This window comes from Eucalyptus grandis, chromosome 6 (assembly GCF_016545825.1).
Source record: "Eucalyptus grandis isolate ANBG69807.140 chromosome 6, ASM1654582v1, whole genome shotgun sequence".
Lineage (NCBI taxonomy): Eukaryota > Viridiplantae > Streptophyta > Magnoliopsida > Myrtales > Myrtaceae > Eucalyptus > Eucalyptus grandis.
This window is the reverse complement of record NC_052617.1, coordinates 19,031,077-19,046,083: the sequence shown is the minus strand read 5'-3', so window position 1 is coordinate 19,046,083 and position 15,007 is coordinate 19,031,077. Positions and strand designations below refer to the sequence as shown.

At 41.9% G+C, this 15,007-nt stretch overlaps 1 protein-coding gene across 3 annotated transcripts; it reads right to left on the bottom strand.

The window, feature by feature from the left end:
* Positions 1-6,322: 6,322 nt before the first annotated feature.
* LOC104448774 (auxilin-like protein 1) lies at positions 6,323-13,052 on the bottom strand. Of its 3 annotated transcripts, XM_039315200.1 has the most exons (9): positions 12,489-13,051; positions 10,861-11,656; positions 8,185-10,557; positions 8,033-8,099; positions 7,688-7,785; positions 7,537-7,602; positions 7,338-7,427; positions 6,706-6,882; positions 6,323-6,537 (listed from the first exon to the last, which is right to left on the bottom strand). In XM_039315200.1, exons 1-9 carry the CDS (start codon positions 12,860-12,862, stop codon positions 6,499-6,501), a joined length of 4,080 nt encoding a protein of 1,359 aa, XP_039171134.1. In that variant the 5' UTR covers positions 12,863-13,051; the 3' UTR covers positions 6,323-6,498. The 3 variants fall into 3 exon arrangements, with proteins under 3 accessions (XP_039171134.1, XP_039171133.1, XP_039171132.1); XM_039315199.1 differs by having other exon boundaries at positions 7,688-7,773; positions 8,185-11,656; positions 12,489-13,052; XM_039315198.1 differs by having other exon boundaries at positions 8,185-11,656.
* Positions 13,053-15,007: the final 1,955 nt, after the last annotated feature.

Here is a 15,007-nt window from a genome sequence, read left to right as displayed (position 1 = left end):
GAAATGCAGGAGGCCGCATGAAACTTTATGCTTGCTTAGCCATGAATCGTTGGAAAGGCGGCTCACTAGTTGATGCTTATGATTATCGCATGGTGTATGAATGTCATCTTGGAGTGCTTGGAGGATTTTTATCAAAGATCAGGCCAGATCGTCTAAAACCAAACTTTTCTACATAAAAATACTTCTCTAGGACTGAAACACATTTTAAAGCGATATTTTTGACTTTGCAATATGTTAAGATCTCGGCAAATACCTAGGTGTGCCTTTGACTCATGGAAGAATATCTTCAAGCCTTTTTCAACCATTAAGACAACAGCCCAAGGGAAGGGGAAGGGGTCCTCTTTAGTCCCATATCGCTTAAGGGGGAGTCCTGGGGCTAGTTTATAAAGCCTTGGGGTCCCTCTAATCTGTGTTACGCGTTTCATATACACTTTCGCTTCCGCTGCGCTTGTCAGCTCAATCTGCAGTAATGTCAGCCCAAGTCCCACATCTTGTCAACGGGCCTGTCAGCCCAAGTCCCACATCTTGTCAATGGGCAATGGGGCCCGGGTCGAAAGCAGACAATATTACACAGTGAGCCGACTCCCAGCCCAAGTCCCACATCTTGTCAGCTCAATCTGCAGTAATGTCAGCCCAAGTCCCACATCTTGTCAATGGTAGGCCACGTTACGTTAGGCCACGTTACGTTAGCTCAATCTGCAGTAATGTCTATACCTACCTAAGCATTGCATACACCTTTTAAATTAGAAGACTGTTTGTAAGCCTAAAAATGTAGTGGTCTTGGTCTTAGACCCCTTTAAGTTTAGTACCAAGGTTTCTTGATGAAACTAGCATGGGGCTTCAAGATGTAACCCCACTCTTTATGGTCATAGTTTTTGCATGCTAGATACTATTCACAACAGAGAAATATTGTTCACGCTAAACCTAATGATTCTATGTTATATAAAGCAATTTTTAATATTTGGCCAACTTTATCTAAAACGGACAAAAAAGTACGTGATTATATAAGGAATGGGAATCGGAACTTTTTCGCTTTTCCAGGAAATCTTACCAAAAGATGTAATCCTCATAATTCGGCAATCAAACCACCGGTTGCCTCTGATGGGAAAGATAGTCAATTGTAAGAATGTAATGATAGTGGATCTTTCTTTGTTAAGACAGTATGTGAAATTATTAGAAGGATCGACAATCAAAAAATTGACGGGATATGACCCCTTGTACGAAAATGAAGGGGTCCACAACGCATCGGATCCTTTGGCTAGCAGCACATATGTTTTTATTAACCAATGCATTGAGGACATCTCACAATTTGGGATGTAATTATCACTGTTTGCGTTGTGAATCTTTAGTGGAAACAACAATGCATGTTTTGTGGGATTGTCTAGTTATCTAGAACATATGGGTTGACCTTGTCCCACAATATAATCTTGAAGAGTTCTTCTCAATGAATGTATCTCAATGGTTGAAATTCAACCTGGCAAACAACGGGAGATTTAATTCCCACTATGATTGGAGTACTACTTTTGGTGTGAGCATATGGCTTTTTTTTTTTGCAATGGCGAAACAAGTCACTCTTCCAAGAAAAATTTGATTTTCCTTCCACCCCTATATGAGTAGTTTCATTTTAATATGAAGGAAATCATAGTTCACCTGTGATCAATTTGTCTAAAAGTGGATCACATACTTCTCCTATTATGGTTGACTGGGATGCTCCACCTCTGGGATGGATTAGTCTGAACACAGAGAGCATCTAAAGGTAATCCTAGACTTACACGAGCCAAAAGATTATTTAGAAATGAAGGAGAAGACTAGCTTGGCGATTTTACCTCATTTCTTGGAATATGTTCCTCTTTACAAGCATAACTATTTGCTTTATGGTTGGGACTTACCGTCGCAAAAAAACAAGGTTTCATTAAGCTCATCATTGACATGGACTCCAAAATTATTACAGAAGTCGTTAACCAAGAGAGAATAGCATATGACACTGGATCAGTACTATTTAAAGATATAATAAGATTACTGAACTCTCATTTTAAGTTCAAAATTCATCACATTTTTTCGGGAAGGCAATCGACATGTTGATATCTTATAACAAAGCGTATACTATGTTATACTTGCAGCCTCCTAGAGAATTATCTCATATATTTGCTTAGTGATACAGTTGGGATTGTAGACTCTAGATGTTAATTTTTCTTAGTTATGTACCTTCTATTTACCAAAAAGAAAAAAATAATCACCACGTCCACCGCCAAAGAGGCTATAAATATGAGAAGTGCAATATGTTTGGCCTTCTTGAAATTAAGAGAATTGGCGCGCCCGTGCACGCGCACAGAGGGGGATTAATTTGGCCAAATTCAGAAAATAATTAAGGAAAAAGAAAGAAAATTAGGAGAGAAGAAAGGGTTTTGGTTCACTCTCATTTCGAAGTTTTCGCCAAATTGAACTAACACCGTTTCGAAGTGCTCAAATTTCAAAACTTTCCGAGCCACGTAACTATTGATTTGGCTTTTGGTTAGCCATGTGACACAATCTGTAATTCTCCTGTACCCGTGAACCTTTGGGAGTGAAGTTTGGAGTTATCAAGTGAAGAGCGAGGGCACAGAGAGAATGGACACAACTGGTCCGTGGGAATGGCGTTAAGACGGTTAGTGCTAGGAGTTCTAGAATAAAAGGATAATATTACTTAGGAGCTTTAAAGGTAGGGTTGGCCTCCCGTGCACAAACTGGTCAAGAGCTGATGTTGCTCTCCTAATGAGGTCATGACAGGCCGAAACCAGTTGTTAGGCCTAAAGAGGGTTGTTGTCTTGCTTAATGGACTAGACGCCCGAACCAAGCTAGACATGGTACGATCTCGTATGAAAAGAGCTATTCACCGTATTGTTCATTGGAACAACTATAGAAAGAAAGTTGGCTTGGTGAATTCCGTTCATCAGGCGCCGCACAGGTTAATCCGCGGTCAAGGAAATTATTGACTCGTGACAAATGGTATTAGAATAGGAATCCTTCCAATATGTGGGTGATTTGGGGAAAAACCTGTGGTCTTCCCGGTCCTATGAGGGCAGAGAGTGATTGTCAGGCCAAAAGGGCTCAGATAACATGCGGCTCTTGTCTAGCTTCTAAGATGGCAATGGGGGCCTAGGAAGGAACCAAATTATTCGCTAAATAAGGATAACATTCCTGGAGCAATGAGCGAATCTTAAGAAAAGGTCTACGATCATGTTTCCACCAAGGAGGACCCTCTATTGGCTTGCAGAGATCGGGAAGAGCTTAGTAGGCAAAAGAAAGTGCTGCCATATGGGTGCAGTTGTTTAGGGGTGCCGCACTTGTCAGGGAGTACAAGTGTTTGGAGATTTGTGAATAGGTTTGATCAGGAGAAGCAAGCAATGGAGTGGTGTGACTTGTTCTGTTAGGTGAGCGTTGCTATCTATGTAAGTTCCAAGAAGTGTAACTGATGATTAGGGAAACGCAAGAAAGCGACAAAACAGCCCGCAACGAAGGCATTACGAAATTGGGAGGGGGAGTTTGACACGATCCGTGATTCTCCCGTACCCGTGAACCCTTGAGAGTGAAGTTTGGGGTTATCGAGTGAAGAGCGAGAGCGCAAAGAGGATCAACACAACTGATCTATGGGAGTGGCGTCAAGACAGTTGATGCTAGGAGTTTTAGAATAGAAGGATAAGATTACTTAGGAGCTCTGAAGGCGAGATTGACCTCATGTGCACAAACTGGTCAAGAGCTAATGTCGCTCTCCTAATGAAGCCATGGCAGGCCAAAACTAGTTGTTGAGCCTAAAGATGACTGCTTTCTCGCTCAATGGATTAGATGCCTAAACCAAACTGGACGTGTTACAATCTCGTTTGAAAAGAGTCATTCATCGTATTGTTCATTGGAACAACTATAGAAAGAAGGATGGCTTGGTGAATTCCATTCGCGAGGCGCCACACAGGTTAATCTGTGGCCAAGGAAATTATCGACCCGTGACACATGAGTGATGCTTATCTATTATTTGATTTTGTAAACCGATATCATGATAATGGTAATAATTAGATATATTATGAGTAATTAAAAGAGCACAGTATAATTTTGTTAAAAAGGAAAGCTGGTGTTTTAAATATATTTATTACATAAAGTTGGATCGAGCGTTTACTATCCTTTTGATAATTGGATATGGGAAAGAATCTTTTAAAATAGTCAAATTTGATTATTTGTAAATGGCTTGAAAAATGCTTTATCAAAAGGATTGCTGAAAGATTATATTCATTGATTCATGAATTTGATTTATGAAATTTATTATGCTTGATGAATTGAATTGTGAAAGCTTATATGTTTTGGTTAATGAATCTGATTTATGAAATGGATTCTAGATAAGATTTGTGGATTGCAAAGGAAGATTCCATGATTTTATGCTCATTGCCACTACGTTATGAATTCATCAAGACGTTATGACCATGTATAAGTTGTTCAAGATATCATTATGGGCCAAGCCATATGTTGATAAAGGTAGAGACCTAGCTAAGGAGGATCTTGGTAGCCTTCGTCATTGTTGGATATTGAGCATTAAATTGATCAAAGGGATGTATGTTGATTTTTGATTTGATATTGCTAATCAAATGGGCATTTATGATATGTTGAAAAGTTTGTTGAAATGTTATAACTAAATTTTTGGTGTTGTTTGTGTATAAATACTGAATTTGGATAAATGAGCTTATGGTATGGGTTTATAATTATGCATAGTGGATGCTCCATTGACTTAAAAGAGGTATGTATTACTTACTGAGTAATGATTGCTTATTCCATTAATCTCAAATCATTTTCAAGTTTTTCGGCAAGCGGCAAGTATGAAAAGAATGCTATTAGCAGAAATTTTTTATATTTAAAATTTTGGGTATGAGTTTAAATAATCGTATATGCACATAAGATGAAATTTGTTGGGTTTGGTAATTGTCTATAGTGATGTATATATTTATTTTGTATATTTTAGAATTCTAATTCTGTAATACACTCGCCATTTTATCAGATACATAGATAGATATATACTTTGATAACTTGTTTATATTGGTTTGTATTTGAAGTTGCATTTTTTAGTTGTAGGAGGACCATGTCATTTCCCCACACGTGGAGAGTTGGACCGTGATAGATACAATGAGAAACCTATTGACGGTGGCATAATCATCGACATTGCAAGAGAACAACCTGAGGAAACAAAAATCATCTCCTTTGACAGATTGATTTTCGACACAACATATCATTGCCTAAGTCAAGCTTAGAACCAGAACCTATGACCATAGATAGTCATGTTATTTTCTTTTCTTGAGCAGCGATGGCATGCAAACCCTCTGCAACTCGAACCTGGGCTCTTCGCAGTACATGAATATGAGGACAAGAGATGGAAGAGCTATACATGACAGGATCGCAAACAGGCCATGCCTTTGTCCATAGTGAGAGCCGTTGTTATGTAACTTGTGAACACAAGCGCAATGAGGTAAGGAGATGAACGCGAGCTTTTTACATCACCTTACGAGGTTTCGCATCGCCAGAGTTTACGATGCTTGAACTGCCCTTAGTATAGAATGTTTAACTCCTTTTAAAGTCCAGTACTGTATTATTAGTTTTTGGAGCTTTCAGTTAATTACTTATTGTAACTTTATTGTAACTTTAAAGAGTTTGGAGTACAAAGTTGGGCGCCATATTCATTAACTTAGAGAAGGTAAAATTTCGTAAGAGAGAAGATCTCATCACTTGGAAATCTTTTTTGGGTAGATCTTTTATATGGCTCCGCATGACTTTTGGAGAAAAATTCCCTTACAACCACGAAATTATTGGAGAATAAAAGGGAATCAAACTATAGGAACGCGTCTCCTTTCCTCTGGCCAGTTGCAAGAAATTCGAAAGTGGCAAAATTTGAGGAGAGAGTATCTCATCGCTCAGGCATTTTTTTCGAGCGATCTTTTTTTCTTTTTTGTATTGCACGTAACTTTTCATGAGAGATTTTCCAGTAAACACGAAATTAATAGTAAATAGGAGGAACCAAAACCATCATAACGCACTTACCAAAAAAAAAAAAAAAAAAAAAAATCATAACGCTCCTCATGTTCTTACCGATTGTATATTCATCTTTCCCTTTTTCTTAGAAGGAAATAGATTCTTCTGAAATCCGAATTGGTGAAATTCTGTCAAATTAATTGCTTACCTCTCTCCTTCACGGAGTGAACGCAAGCCCCTCGCTCCATATATGATGTGTAGAGTCATGTTGAAGTGGCTGTGCATTTTAAGTTTTTAACTGCAACATTCCAATGTCAATTTTGACTTTTAAAATTAGGACTAGTGACTACAAAGACTTAATGTTCCTCACCTCAATCTTTGGAAACAGCTACACATTTGGAAAGAATGGCTCAGAACTTTTCTACTCGTAATTATTTCAGAGCATAAATTACAGGTTAGTTTGTTCACAATAGAAAAAAAAAGCAAGGAATAGCATTTTCAGGGTACACACAGGTCTCATCTTTCTTCGGCGCTGCTGAACTTGTTCCACGCTTCCTGGAATAACATAATCAACAATAAAAACATCCTTGTTACGAAGTGTGAAACTAAAATCAGGATTTTGCTTTCAAGTGAAGGTGGTTAGTTGCCGCAATGAAAGATGAAAGTTTATCTCAACTATTGTGATGGAAGTGATGAAAGCTCATGATTATAATGGCAACAGACCTTTAAGAGATCGAAAACCTTTTCGCAGATGTACTTCTGCTGCAAGCTAGCACCTCGCTGCTGCAGTTTGTCTGGATGGACACAAAGGGTGGCTTTCCGGTATGCTTTCTTTACAGCAGCCGTAGTTACAATTTCTGTCAAGGTAACAGGCTGCCAACCGCTATCAGGCCCTAATATCTGCAATTAAGGAGAAAAGATCATTGAGATGTGCGGCTGTCTTAACCAAACTGTAAACTAAACATCTCCATCTGTTTCTCGCTAAGAAGCCAAAGGTGCATACAGCTTAAGAAGCGAATTTGCAAGTGGCTTCTCGACGATAGTAAAGAAAAATGCTGTAAAGAGGGATATTGAATACTGACATAAATAGGGTGGAACCTCTTGAGGGGTAAAAGTCAAAGTTGCGCTATATAATAATGGCAACACACTGTTAGGATTCTTTTTATGCTAGTTTACTTTCAAGAAAAGCTATTGGTCTGCAACATCAGATCTAAAGCAAAGCCATCAACTGAGGGTATCTAGGCACCCCCTTCGTTTTAAGCAAGTAAACTTTTTAATAGGTCGAGCAAGTTTTATCTATCAAATGAAGTGTAGAGAGAGAGAGAGAGAGAGAGAGAGAAGAAATTAGCCCATACATATTGTAGCGTTGACAGCAGAGCACGCAAGTTTCCTAGCTTCCCACTTGACCACCTTTTAATATCAGCATCAAGAGATTCCGCCAACCTCTGCAGTGGAAGCCAAAGGAAATAAGACAAATTTTTTTTGCACTGCAAATATCTCTGCCCTCTTGGCTAAAGGAGCGAAAAATTATCAAACCAAGTCGCAAAGACTTACATTTCTTTCCACTTGCTCTCTCTGAGCAAGAAGATCGCGCTTATTCTTCTCTGCAAGAGCCGTTGCCTGAGATGAGAGAGCACAATATTAAGCTCATCACATGTCAGAAAATCTATTTATTTTAAAGCGTAAAGAAAAGCAGGAGCCATACCGCACGTTCTGCTGTTCTTTGATACCTCTCCAATCTAGCTTTACGCCTCTGAGCTGATTCGTTATTTGTCCCTTCAGATTTCTCACCTGAGCCAGCAGCTTCATGAGACAAGGGATAGTGCTCGGAGTTACTAATCAGGACTCGGAACAATTCATCGCTTTTTGAAAGGTAACATAAAAAAAAGCATGATTGCGTTTCGTCTAGTGAAACATCGACTACGAGTTACTAGGATTCACCCATTTCCTTTGCTTGCTTGGCCACATATTCTAAAACATACAGTGAAGTGCATACGTGCGGATGCACGAGCACGTGTCATCAAAGGTAGTGAAATTCTTTAAGACATACCATTAGTATCTGAAGACTTTGGATGTCTTGAATCACTGGAAGGGCACGAGCCTCTATGTTGTGGATCCTACAAAGATAGTAAGATGAGCTCCTCCACCATGTATCATATCCCACAAAGAAGAGAAGAGAGATCATAAATGGAAAGTACTTACATGTGACGATCTCTGTCTGAGTTTGCGATCTTTGCCAGCACCAGACAACTTTTCAGCCAATGCCTTTTCAAGGGCACGCTCCCGTGCTTCTGCAGTTGCTCTTTCTACAGCAGCACGTTCAGTTTTAAGTCTGGCCTCTACAGAAATTTTTTCGCTTAATTTACCATTTGTTTCAGTAGAAGCCTTCCCTGTCTTCTCCCGAGCTTGGCCCATTACTCGCTGTCGGGCTTCAATGGTTGCTTTTCCCACAGCAGCCTTTTCTGCCCTTTCCCGCGCCTCAGCATAAGCCCTTTCACGTGCTTCACGGATTGCTCTTTCAACTGCTAATCTTTCCTTTTCGCGTGCCCTTTCCCTCTCTTTTTCTTCATCAACTTTCTTAAAGCATTCTTTGTCCGGCCCTATTTCCTTTTGTTGACAATCTTCAGATATCCTCTCTTCCATTGTCAGGGTTGTGTAATGATTCTCCTCGATTTTTACCTTACTTTGACTAGTTTCAATACTTTGATGTGCTTCCCGAGTTCTCTCTTCCTGCTTGAAGGTACCATTAATCTGCTCAGGTTGCATAGTCATTTCATCATCAAAACTTCCACCTTTATCAGAAGATCCTACATCACTATTCACTTCTTCGGATTTGGAGGATTCGGCCTCTTCTTTCCAGTTCAAGGAAATTTCAGCCTCATTCAGATCATCACCATAGTTGTTCAATTCAGGAGCCAATCCTTGCACAGGCACTTCCAAATTTGGAATCGTATTGGATTCTGGTACGTCTTGTTCATTTTGTTTTTCTGCACTACTCATCCCTGCATCGCTCAAGTTCACGTAATTCTCCCTAAATTCAAGGGTCGCAGTGGCTTCACCTACCTCTGGATTCGTTTCATTGGCTCTCAACATGAAGCAGGTTATATCACTTGCTTCAACTTTACATCTTTTCTCCAAGTCATAATCATCTGTAGAGGATCCTGAGCTGCAGTCATCTTCTTCCTCTCGAACAGAAGAATTCATTTCCACCATCCTTTCATCCCCTTCATTTTCCTTTTCATCCATCATATGTACATCAATATTTTCAATGGAATCGTTGGGTTCATCACCTTCTTGAGTACCGATAAGCTCCTCACACGCCTCCCTGCTAGATGTACAAATTGCATTATGATCCCTATTCTGACTTTCATGACTTTCTTCTACTTCATCTTCCACTCCCTTTTCAACGAGTTCCTCCATATTATCAGTCTCTATGCTAATAAAAGCTTCTTGCTGTCCAGCATCAGCATTCATCTGCTTAGTATCCTCGTGTATCTCTTCATTCACGTCTGCTCGTGCAACCTTGGGAATATCTCCCACTTCTTTTTCTTCTTCAAGTCCTTTGACTTCCTTAGATTCAACTAAATCATGAGATCTCTCCATCAATCTTTCCTGCTGATGGAGTGTCTCCAGCATTGCTTCACCATCTGATCCCATGCCAAAGTTGTCATGCTCATCATCGTTTTCTTTAGGGTTGCAAGTCTCCTCTCGTTCTCTCTCAACCACCAACCTCTCACAAGTATCTTGCAGTGCCTCATCTTCTTGGCTACTCATCTCTTTCAATGTGCCATTGCTCATCTCACCCTCACATTTATGATTATGTGCATTAATCGGTTCTCCCTCGTGAGCTTCTATTTGTTTCATCTCATTCCCTTCCCAATCACACTCCTCCCCTACACTCCGTAAATTATTTTCCTCCAACTCCTGAGCTTCAAGCCTTTTCTCAAACTCGGATTTGTTCAATTCCTTTGGTTTATCCTGATACTGCCAAGGATTAAAAATTTTCATGAACTTCCACAGACTGCCTTCTTGCTCCAGTGTTACTTCTCCCTTAATTTCACTCTCTACTGTATGATTCAATCCCTGAGCAGATTGGACCTTGACTTCTTGCTTGTCACCTTCTTGTGTCCCTCTTACTCCAAGCAGATTTTCATCAAGTTTCTCCTGATCCAGAGTCTCTTCAACAGTTGTCAGTGAATAACCAACTTCTGCTGCCTTCTCAAAATCTATCTTTGCCGGGGTTTCACTTGAATGCTCATCACAAGATGGCGCCATATCATTCACTCCAATCCCTTCCTTCTGCTGCTCTATCGTTGCTGATGCATTTTGCTTTGTTTCAGCAGCTTGATAAGAATTTTCTGCTTCTTCCTCCACCTTTCGTAGCCTCAAATCTGCACGAATTTCTTTGTTTGCCTGCTGAAGTATGCCTCCAGAGAATGCTTTTGAACTGGCAAGTTTCTCCTCATCACCAGATTCTACATTTACAGAGCCTGGTTCTACATTATTGACCCCTATAGCCCTTGCAGTCAACTGTGCTGGAGTATCGGTTTCACGTATTACCTGATGTTCCTTCTCCTTGTCACTGCATCCAATCCCTTCCTTCTGCTGCTCTATCGTCACTGATGCATTTTGCTTTGTTTCAGCAGCTTGATAAGAATTTTCTGCTTCTTCCCCTACCTTTCGTAGCCTCAAATCTGCACAAATTTCTTTATTTGCCTGCTGAAGTATGCCTCCAGAGAATGCTTTTGAACTGGCAAGGTTCTCCTCATCACCAGATTCTACATTTACAGAGCCTGGTTTTACATTATTGACCCCTCTAGCCCTTGCAGTCAACTGTGCTGGAGTATTGGTTTCACGCATTACCTGATGTTCCTTCTCCTTGTCACTGCATCTGTTAGCTTTCCTAGCCATTTTCCGTGCCCTCTTGTCATCGGCCCAGATCTTTTCCTTAAAGTTTACATGACCTTGAAGACCTTCCTTCCGTCTTTCCATTAGTTCCCTTGCAACTTTAATTTTTGCTTGAGCCTTCTCAATTGCTTTCTTCACCGCAGCTGCAGAGGCAGCTGCAACTGAATTTGCATCCACATTCTCATCAAAGTCAGGTGGCGAATAAACACCGGCAGCATCCTCGAAAGCACTGCTTGGAGAAACCCCAAATTTTTTTGAGTTAGATGAGACATTAATGGGAGTTTGAGCTCCAAAAGGTTCCTTTCTAAACCCATACTCATATGCGTCAAATAACAGATCATTTGAAAAAGATCTGTTTTGATCAGATTTCTGAATGGAGATTCCTTCTTTAGTAGAAGGTTTGTCAGAACCAGTAGCCAAGACTCCTGACTTGGCTTTCTCGTAATTGTTGGCTTTGACCACACCATCACCAGCATCTTTACTAGCATGACCATTCTCGACCACAGACTTTGGCTTATTACCTTTCGACTGTTCCAAGAGAGCAGATTCTTCAATTACATGGGCATATCCTGGTACATCTCCAAGCTGGGTAATGTGCACTTTCTTATTTGTTTCGCCATTGGTTTCCAAATTTACTTTGCTATAAGAGACATTGAACTTCTTCTCCCTATCACGTGAATGGTATGATGCTTCACGAGATGAAACCTGAGTCTCATTCAAACTACCAGCGGACAACTTTGAAGAGGACCTCATGCTATCTTGTGTCCTAGACAAGTAGAAACGTAAATCCAGTCACATCACATGGTCACGAGTTTAGCTCAAGCACAAACAAAGATACAGTCAAGGGTGAACTGGGTCGCAAAGTATGACAAAAGAAGAGCAAACAGAATCGTGAGCTATTTCAAGTACTTGGTGTCCGGTGTCCAACTTGTACATAATGAAAATCATCCCTCTTGAATCCAAAAGCTCACTTTTTGAGAAACCTTATAAGCTCTCCACAGATTCGTATCAATATAAAGACTAATTAAGCTGGGTTGACAAGCATTGAATGAATTAAGCCCTAGACAAGAAATATCCTTTGCCAGAGTACTCTATCTCCGGAGTTCTTGCTTCTCCTCCTTTAGAATTCAAATTTCCTCTATAGCAGAGAGCCTAAATTGAAGGGGAGGGTGTACCTCGTAAAAATCCGAAACTTAAATGTTTCTGTCACGCATTACCATTTCAAACGACGACCCACAAAACAAAGGCATCCCTGTCCGAAATAGCCCACTCTAAAATCTAACTAAAGAAAAGCTATCACAATGTGCAAACACGGCCATTCTTTAGCCAGCAAAGCCGCATTCTTCAGCCTTTTGACTTACCAAAAGTCCGTACTCAGTACTGGATGAAGCTCATGGAAATAAAAGACAGAACTTGCGCATTATCACAGCAAACAGAGGCCATTCAAAGCCGATCGAACAACACACTCCTGTTCCGGTCAGCACAACAGCAACCCCCAGCAACTGGAGTCGCTACGTGCTCGTCATTCAACGCCCATTCAACGGAAACACCGCCGCATGCAAAGCAAGCCGAAAAAAAAAACAGGGACGCGAACTTGCCTCGCTCCATCTGCCACGCTCCTCCTCTCGGCGTGCTCGTTCACCAGCTCCTCGTACGACGCCACGTCGCCCCCGAGATCGCCGAAGCCGCCGAAGATTCTGGAGTAATCGAGCTTCGACCTCCGAACGTCCACCGCGGCCTTCCGCTCGTGGAGGCCGGGGAAGCGGAGCACGGGGATCGAGGACCGGCGCGCGTCCCCGGAGGAGCCCCCGAAGATCTCGGCGTAGTCCTCCGACCGGGAAGAGGCGCGGGCGGCCCCGCACTTGCCCGCGCCGGCGAAGACGCCGTCGTAGACGCTCGTCCCGCCGAAGCTCCGCCCGCTCGCGAGCTTCCTCGCGAGCGGAGGGGCCGGCGCCTGGTACTCCGTCGACATAGCTCGGCGCTACGGCTCGGCGCGCGGCTCGGCGCGATGAGGTCCCGGCTTCTTCCTCTCCTCCTCCTCCTGCTCCTCCTCGGCGCTCGTCACTTCTGTCCGTGCGCAGAGAGGCTGAGAGAGAAAGAAGAGAGAGAGGGAGATGAGAAAATGAGAGTTTCTCGCCGTTTCCTCTCGCGAGAAAATGAGGAGAGAGAGAGAGAGAGAGTGCGCGCCGTAACTGTCGACCAGCAAGCGTTTGGACTGGTCGCGTGGCGTTTTGACGGGGAATCGGCGATTTTTTGGGACAGAGACGGGCCCCCGAGAGGGTTACCGGCAGAGCCGGTGGACGGTTCTGTGGTCGGAGGAGATCGGTGCGCGTCGAAGTTATCGAACCAACCGTCCGTCCGTCCGGCCACCGTCCCCGCCACCCTTAAAAATAAATGATTGGATTACTCGACCGTCGGTTTGTCGCCGAGAGCTAAATAAAAAAAAAAGGGCAATGCGAAGCGGGGTCGCCTAGGACCCGGACAACTACCGTCTTCATCATCGCCATCGACAAGGACCCGGGGAGTTGCCGTTCGGACAACTTTGGCACATCATTTGATTTTTGACACGGGGAAAAAAGTAAAAGAGAGTGGGAGCGAAGAGTGCTGTTTCGAGCATGTTGAGACTTGGTTGCAGCAGGTGATTGTATGGTTCGTTTTGGGTCGATTTCTGATCGATGTGGACCGTCTTGTGTACTGATAATCAATGTTGACGCTGATTCTACATGGCGAGGAAAGGATGGAGAGAGAGAAAGAGGGGGAGACACGGTTGAATGGGTGGACCAGAGTTAGTAGGCCGGGGACTGGGTCTTTGCCGTATTGTCCTGGTCGACCCTTGGAGGAAAGATATTTTGCGTTAGTTGCATTGCGACACGGCAGGCCCGTAAAAAAAGCGTTTTAGCCGCATCGTGCGCTTATTATCTCTCGTGACGCTTGGTTTTCAATATCACTGAAACTGTAATTGACCCGTTACGTCGCGTGCGCTACAGCACGATCTGACGAGGACATGAAATTATCTTTTTCTTCGGGGCAAGCAATCAAATGAAAAGAAAATCAACCTATCCATTCCCCGAGTCCTGCACAAAAAAGAGTAAGTGTTTACGTAATCTTCTTTTGTCCGAAGAAATGATTCATCAAAATAATGAGTCACCATCAATATTGACCCATCTAAGATCTCCAAATGTTCGCGAGTTCCTCTATTCAATCCTTTCCCTTCTTCTTGTTGCTACATATATCGTTTGTACATATCTTCTTTTGTTTTCTGAGCCTATAGTGAGTTATAGACAAGAGTTCGAAAAAGTCAAATCTTAGATGATTCCATCATATATGGAGTTGCGAAAACTTCTGAATAGATACCCTACATCTGAAAACAGAACGAGCCCGTGTTGTTTGGGAGGGAAAATGAGAGGAATAGAAGTGTGGGTGGAAAATCGAATAAATTTTTAAAATTTTTTTTCATGAGGAGAGTATGGAGTGAAAATTTAAAAAGAATTAGTCAATTTCACGGAAAACATGCAAATGGAGGATGTCGGAGGGAATTATAAAATGACGATGTCCACCGATCTTTGGTTCTTGCCTCTCTGTATTCCTCCAGGTCAAAGCCCCTAACATCGAAGACGGCTATATATAAACATTGCACGGGCGTTAGGTCGATGTCGCTTCGCATCGAGATGCAATGCGTCGGTTTCTAGGAAATGAAAGAAGTCTCCCAGAGGGCTTCTCACATGCACATGCGAGAGAGAGAGAGAGAGAGAGACGCTTCATTTGCCGGTGGATTCTGGGACCACCAAACCCCAATTATTCAATGGTTTTTCCCCATCCCTCTCTTTTGACCAAAACTCCTAGGATCTGACCGTTTAGGACACGTCCGTAGGGGTGAGCATGGTTCCAAATTCTGAAAAAATTGGTTCTAGTTTTCAAAATATGCATGATGGATTTCCGGTTCTAAAAGTAAGAGAACATGTTTCGATAGATACATTCTAAATTATAAGTAAATGGAACACAAAATCTGAATCTATAATATTTTTTTATGTTTTTTTCTTCTTCTATGTCTTCACATGATTCTATAATATTCTACGACGTTTAATGATAAGTGTGTAATTTCATCTTATAATCGAGA

What these genes read in the sequence shown, in the direction of transcription:
- LOC104448774 (XM_039315198.1), bottom strand. Translation starts at nt 12,862, where the DNA reads ATGTCGACGGAGTACCAGGCGCCGGCCCCTCCGCTCGCGAGGAAGCTC. An exon ending in AAAGTCTTCAGATACTAATG is followed by an intron (nt 7,786 to 8,032) that starts GTATGTCTTAAA and finishes TGTCTCATGAAG; the next exon opens with CTGCTGGCTCAGGTGAGAAA. An exon ending in AAAGAACAGCAGAACGTGCG is followed by an intron (nt 7,603 to 7,687) that starts GTATGGCTCCTG and finishes CTCTCATCTCAG; the next exon opens with GCAACGGCTCTTGCAGAGAA.